The sequence below is a fragment of the Arachis stenosperma genome, chromosome 1 (genome assembly GCF_014773155.1).
Source record: "Arachis stenosperma cultivar V10309 chromosome 1, arast.V10309.gnm1.PFL2, whole genome shotgun sequence".
Lineage (NCBI taxonomy): Eukaryota > Viridiplantae > Streptophyta > Magnoliopsida > Fabales > Fabaceae > Arachis > Arachis stenosperma.
Window position 1 is genome coordinate 16,401,812 of NC_080377.1, and position 7,489 is coordinate 16,409,300.

Consider the following 7,489-nt stretch of genomic DNA (forward strand, 5'->3'; position numbering starts at 1 on the left):
ACAAAAGTACTTTTTAGTTCAACTTATTGATATAGTAAATACCTAGTATTATTCACTTGACATTTTTTCCTTTCAAAATGTATTTCATATTTTTTTCCCTCTTTAATTAATGTTTCCAAACCTCTTTAATTCTTATTTCGAAAAGGAATTTCGCAATATGCTATGCATACGAAAAATAACCAAAGGCCACGAGAAAACTTCAATATGTATCACAACAATATTAGTTGATAGCTTTCATAACAAACTTTCACTTGTTAGTTTCCACTTTTTGGCGTATATATACAAGAGGAAAACACAATACAACCACCAACTCTCCTCACTTAATTTTTTTAAAAAGTAAAATAAAATAAAATAAAAGAACCACAACAATTTTCTTTTTCACTAAAATTATACCGCACTGAAAAACACTAGAGTTTATTATGTATGAGCATTTCATATGTTAGATGATGGAAGTGGTGCTTTCTTGTTGGCACTTTTCTTTTTTCTCCATAATTTCTTCCACAAACTTCCACTGCCCTGTTTCTTTGCAGGAACAATGGCCAAAGAATTAACAGCATCCTCATCGTCATTGTCTTTAGTTCCATTCAAAACTAAAATCTTTTCCAGGGTCTCTATATTGCCAGGAATGTTGGAGTGAGTTGTTTTGCCATCACTTTCTTTCGAAACCTTGGCCTTACTATCATCTTCGGCCAGCATTTGATCGAGCAGGGATCGATTTTTCATTCTCATATCTTTCTCGTGGGCAGGACTTGGACCCACATGCGAGGTATTGGCTGGTGCCGTGTTGGTAACTGCATTAGCAATGGCATTGTCAAAAAGAGCTGCATCCTTTGGTGCAGCTATCGCCTTCAACTGCTTTCCAAGGTTAAGAATGGTTTCTTGACACTCGGCCAGCTTCTCTGAAGCAGCTGTTATCTCCCAATCCTGCAGGAATTTATCAACACTCCTTAACTAAATGCCAGTGATGCACAACAGTGATCGTACACAAGCATAAATGATACTTTAATTTGTTTATTATTCTAATAACTAAACTCCAATGGGGCTTTATCTTCAATGCTTTTAAGGGCGTGTTTGCAAGTTGGAGCTTTGGAAGAATGAATTTGGTCTTTGGGAAAGCAAAAACTACTTCACTCTACACCTCCAGGTCTTCCCTTTCCCTCCAAAATCGAAAACACCCCCTAAGGGAACTGATGGTTAGTTCATTCCATATTGATACTAAAACTTTGCTAGTTTTGCACACCAGCAAGAAATTTAAAGAGTGGTTTGTGAAGGTTCTATTGACTGGTCTTGAATGAAGTCTAATGTATCAATATAACAGAAAAAAGAGAACAGTTGTGGTATTTCTCTCTGCAAAGCAATTCATACAAATTATAGCAACATGAATGAAGTGTTCTATCACTCACCTATCTAACAGTTTCTTATTTATGAATATAGGTTTATAGGAGGAATCCATGCTAAAACAGAGGATAAAGTGAATACTCCATTGACAATAGGAACCAACATCATGATGGAAACAGAAACAATTCATGTGACCTCAATCAGATATGACATATTTGTTCTGATTCCTTGCAAAATGAAAAAGACATAGATCCAATTTGTATACTTCCTCCTCATCAAACCAGAAAATATCTTTTTGATAAGTTCATATTCTCAGCTTATTCAAATTACTTATATATCAGACTATTTCTGGCATAGCAACAGTAAATATTCAGCAGAATGCATCCCATGGAGTTGCACAAAGCACCACACTCCACCAAAGGTTCTCCAATTAATAATTAAAAGCGATTGCCCTCATTAATATCTTAATACCATTAAGCGACAAATTTGAATTTTAGACGAATTATGCTTCAGCTAGATTATTTATTCCTATCTTAAGTAACAACTAACAAGGCTATCTTGTGAACTTGTCCTCTATACTGTTTGCATTATCCTTCTTGTCTTGTGAGTATTATTTCTTCGTTTATCCAGAAAAAGAATGCTTTAGCTTGATTAAATTATCTCAAGTGGCACTAACAATCAAACTGTGAGTCTGACAAAACACAAAAAACAAATAGAATGAAAAGAACTTACAGTTCGCAGTGGCTTATCTTTATGGTCAATAGCATTGTTTGAGCAGTTCTTTGACATGCTGAAAAAAGAGAGATTTGATGTGTGACACTCCTCAAATAAAATTAAAAGCTAAATATTCAAAATATCATATTGAAAGAAACATTTATAGATTGACACCTTTCAAGATGGAGCTGCAATTCAAGACATCTGGTCTCTAAGTCTTCACAACTGTGAGTTTTGTTCTCCAGTTCCACTTCTAATGTGAAAACCTTGTGATAAGCCTCTTTCAATTCAGCTTCTTTATGCTGTACATCGAGATCTGAATTTGCCAATTTGAGCTTTTTTATTTGACCCTCAAGTACTGCATTTGATTCTTTTAAGCTTTGTAAATCTGATGTCAAGCTGGTAATAGTTTTCTCAGATTCTTGGAGTTGACTTATTAATGATTCAATCCTGTCAGTAGCTGATTTAAGTCTCCCTTCCAAGGCTCCCTTTTGAGATTCAGCACTGACCAATTTATCTTTAATATTTTTTAATTCTTCTTTCTCGGCATAATACATCTCTCCAGTTTGTAGATCATCACCACCAGCAGTAGTTACTTGAGGCAACTTATCTGCCCCTGTAAAAAGACTTGCCTCTGCTTCACTTTCACTTCGGGTCTCGTCCCAATCAAATTGTTTCTTGATGGCATCCCTCATACTAGAAACATCCTGGATCGAAAAGCAGTGATTCATAATCCAATCCAAAGCTGTTGTTAATTCCTCAGCAAATTTTCCATGATCCGCCTTGCCATTCAGTAAATCATAACATACATGGAGAAAATGTTGCAAAACGTTAGCTAGTTCTGAAGTTTTCCACTGGAAAACACGGACCATGTATCCTGTTGGCATTCCTAGAACCTTATGTGAAAGATTATTCCCATCTCTTCCGCACAAGGGATCCAAACCATCATAATCCACAGCAGGCACACTGATTCCTTCAATGAGCTCAACTATCTTGCCTATCGATTTACTCAGATCTGCCTCAAACTGTTCTTTCACTATCTTTATTGATGAGATATCAGCATCATTTACATCACCAGATGGATCAATAAGACCAGATCCTTTGGTTGGATCAAAGACAAGTAGATCTGGATTATTCAGATGCCTCAAAGCTACTCTAACATCCTCAAATATATCATCAGGGGTTTTATGAGTGATACAACTCTGCTCCAAGACCAATTTTACTATCTCATGAAGCCATCCAGGAACATTACCTTTCAAAATATCAATGGAAGAGGTTTCCTGATTAGACATTGACACATTAGAAATGCGACCAGGCACTCGAACGATCTCCTTACCTGATGCATCAAAGGTAGAATCATCCATCCCAGTATCTGAAAAACCATTAATTTCATTAACTCCTTTTGAGGAAGCATGAGACATTTCAGAGGCTTTTTCAACAGAGACTATTGCTAATTTTTCCATTTCAAGGAAGTCATCCATAAGATTTATGTCTGAAGCTCCAACACTTCTGCATGACTGTGACTCCTTCTGCTTATTGCTTTTGAAGTTTTCCAATTCTGAAATCAAGGCAGAAGCCCAAGATTCAGCACAGCTAGCCTTGTCATCGCTGCCATTGTCAGACATTGATGCCAAAGAGAACTCATGTAATGCTAGGTTACTTCGAGGCTTCTCTAAGTTTAAGTGGCTTCTAGGCGAATCTCCAATCTGTGACTCCAGTTGCAAAAGTTTTGAAGCTGTGCGAGAAAGCATTACTCTTGAGAATTGTAGCTCACTCATTTTCCTATTTAGGGATTCTTTCAGAGTCTTGTTCTCTTCTTCAACAGCAGATAGCTGCTCTGTCAATGTACTGATTCTTCTACCAGGAGTCTCAGGAGAACTGTCAATAGAAGATTCAACCATCAAACTGCTGGTTGAGTTCAACCTCGTCCTTCTCGTTTCAAATGAATCCCGTCCCAAAACTTCAACTTCATTTTTCATTTTTGCCAGGGCAGCAGGACCTGGTAATCGTTTCCGAACCAGAAGTCGCAGCCTCTGACATTCTGATTCTAATTTGGCAATTTTTTTAACATTCTCTAAGTGCTGTCTGTGAGAAACATCAGCCGTCCGGCGATTAAACTCTCTCTCTTCATTTCGGATCTCGAGTTCCTTTTCAAGGACTCGAACCTCATACTTGAAAGAGGCATTTTCTTTTTCAATAGAGTCTAATTTAATCATCAGTGCATTATGATTTGCGTCAGCTTGATTCAATTGTCTTTTCAGATCTTCAATCAGATTTTCTTTTGCAAGAATGGACTTATTAAGATGAGAATTTTCAGTCTCCGCTTTTGCTAGCCATTTACCTACCTCAGATAACTGTTCCTCCAGAACCATGCGCTCTTTTTCAAATTCTTTTGAAGCCTTCATCACAGCATCATGAACCCTTCGCCCTTGTTCTTCTCGAACAAAACGTAACTGTTGCATACATTCCTTGAGAGCTCCATCCAAATGGACTACTCTTTCTTCATAAATTAATCTCTGCTGCAAAGCTTCATCAAAATCATGCTTCATAGACAACACCTCAGCTTTTGCCTTCTCATAACCTTCACATTCAAGCCTTTTATCAGAGGCTGGTAACTACCTTAAAACTATTGTACTCATAATTTGGTTATTTCTGTATTTTTCAAGTCCTATATTGAACAGTGGGGACAGATAAGGGAAATATACAGATCAATGAATATTACCTGCTGTTGCTTCCTGAGCAATTTTTGTTTGCTTTTTCAACAGCTCACCTTTAGCATTACAGTCAGAGATTGCCGAAGTAAGCTTATCATTTAGTCTTTTCAAGTCTTTCTCCAATTCTTCTTTATCAGCTAGAAGAGCCTGTACCTAAAACACATAACGAGAAAAAGGTAAAAGTAGAACAAACCAAAGGTACCCGTTATTTCATTTTACATTAGGTAATAAAGCAAACATTAAGTTTCACTTAGTTATGGGCACAAATCATTATTACAAAAATAATTCAGCTCAAGCTATAATTGCCAAACCGGCATTCTTTTCTTTTTATTTTGGTGGTGAACAAAGTCCAGTAAGATTCAGCATCAGTCAGCACACCAAGGACAAGACATGCCCCTAGGGTCAAAAGAGCGCTTACGTGAGGTCATCCATGGCCAACAAAAGGGATCCTCACAATAACTGTGTCCTTATGAGATAAACTTTTGAACCATTTACACTTGTGCAAACCCTCATTGCCTTTCTTTACTAATAAGAAATGAAATGTTGTTAACGGAGAAAGTACTATATCACTACACTAGCTCTTGAAAATGTTCAATGTGTAAGACAAAATAAGGGAGAAATAGAAAGGGATATAATGCAGGCAGCTTAATCTTTATATGAACTTGGAAGATTCCATAACAATTGCAAAACGAGAAAACTATATAAACTGATAACAACATAATAACAGATGATAAATAAACTTTAGATTACCTCTTGGTTTTCTTTCGAAGCGAGATTGGTATTGTCTGTCGTTACGGTTATCTTTTCTGAGGATTTTTTCCTCCAAGGCCATGGTTTGTGATCCATAATGCTAAGAAGGCTTCAATGTGGTGGCAGTGTGGCACCTGTAAGGAGTCACAACTCACAAAGTCACAATGATAACTTTTTCAAGAAATAAACTCCTCCTACTCCAGTAACCTAATCTAAGTTTCTCATCAATGCTATTATCAACAACATTATGATGTTCATTGAGAAGCACCATATACGGTAGCACATACTTCTATTGTCATGTATTGCAGAGGTTGTAACTATAGTAAGAAAACTTACAGGAAATCAAAAAAAAAAAAAAACCCCTAGGAAAGTAGAAACATTACTTGGTCTTTTCAACTAGGAAATTGCAATCGCATTAAAAAAAAAAACAAGTTTTTACATTCCACGGAAAAATAAACAAATCAAAATTTTCCATTTGTTAAGAGCATCGAAATCCCCATGGCACATATCACCACCATTATTCATAAAATCTAACACAACATGACAAAGTCTAAACCTGCACATAAGCCGACGAATCATTCACATGCAACTTAGATTCACGAGAAAAATGTTTTATTTCCCCTTTTTCCATAAAAAGAAAAATTAACTAAGCCCTTTCAAAATCTAAAGAAAAAAAGGAACGAAAAAATAAAATATAGTACATTCTTAAACAACTTGAGAAAGTGCTTGTGATTTCTCACCTCTAGGAACGAAGTTTGAGGTTTTGCTTTGGCATGGAACATCCAAGCTGCAATGGCGGTGCTTTGCAAAATAAATGGGAAGGGGAGGGGGTAGTTTGCAATAAGAACTTAAGATTGAAGGCTCAGGGGTCAAAGCATGACAATGCATATGATTACGATGTTTGATCTCTCAGCAAAGGGAGAATGAGTGTGAATGAGGGGAGCTGGGCACCACACGAGGAAGAAAGCCTTTGTTCCAGCTCAGCTTTCTTTGTAGAGTGTGAAGAGTGTGTGTGGGCGTTGGGTGAGGAAAGAATGGAAAAGAGAAGTAAAAAGATGGGAAAGTGGAAAGTGGGAGTGTAGATGTGAAGAGAAAATGACAGAGTGAGAGAGAAAGAAGTGGGGGCCTGTAGACTGTATCTGTAGGTGTCGGCTTGGGGCTTTTCATTGGATCTGCATAACACGCGAGTCGAGGAAGGGGAGAGTTTTTCGGATTACATTTTTTACTTCGGATTACATTTTTCACTCGAAATTCAGTCAACATAGTCGCATCCTAAGCTTCAATTGGTGTAATGATATGATGCCCGTTATTTTTCTTTTCCAAGGATTTGGCTAATAGGTATAAATTACTAAAATTGCATTCTAAATGGTTAAAACGGGATTAAAACTATTTTGTTGCTCACGGAAATAATTCTAGACTCAAGATTTGGGGTGTTCAATACGAGATCAAATTTGTTCGGTTGCTTAGGTGTTTGGTAAATTGGTAAGATGAATGATGGAGCAAGGGGGTGGAAGGATCTGGAGCTGAGCGTGAGCTGTTAGAGTAGTGCGTCGGCGAGTGGGGTCACTTACAAGGACATTCCAATGCTAAAGTCAGAGTCTGTATAAATAGACGGCCAATTAGGGTTGTGACGTACCTCCGGGAAGGGATAGGTCCCTTCTCATTTATACTCTGTACCCAGGTGGATACCTTGTGATCAGGTCCATCTTTCTGGAAGTTTCAACTAGCTGTTCAGGTTCCTTGTGGAATGGGAGGTGACATAGGGTCACCTCCTGGCTCGGGTTGGTGAGTCGTAATTGGACTCAGCTTTTTAGTGGATTGGGCCGGAACAGTGCCCCCAACATGCCAACTGTGAGGATGGAAACTCGTGGTTGGCGCGTTCGATTCACTCGCATCTGCCTCGATCGAGTCTCCTAGGCTTGGGAGTCCGTCGATAGAGTATGTTCCCCCAACGCGCGAGTTGCCTCCGTCCG

General features: G+C 37.9%; 1 protein-coding gene across 1 annotated transcript; it reads right to left on the reverse strand.

Annotated features, from left to right (window-relative positions):
- Nucleotides 1–203: 203 nt before the first annotated feature.
- On the reverse strand, nucleotides 204–6,546 carry LOC130942915 (filament-like plant protein 7). The gene is made up of 6 exons (XM_057871040.1): nucleotides 6,257–6,546; nucleotides 5,517–5,650; nucleotides 4,775–4,919; nucleotides 2,227–4,633; nucleotides 2,071–2,128; nucleotides 204–924 (listed from the first exon to the last, which is right to left on the reverse strand). The coding sequence occupies exons 2-6, from the start codon at nucleotides 5,610–5,612 to the stop codon at nucleotides 433–435; spliced, it is 3,198 nt and encodes a 1,065-aa protein (XP_057727023.1). The 5' UTR covers nucleotides 5,613–5,650; nucleotides 6,257–6,546; the 3' UTR covers nucleotides 204–432.
- Nucleotides 6,547–7,489: the final 943 nt, after the last annotated feature.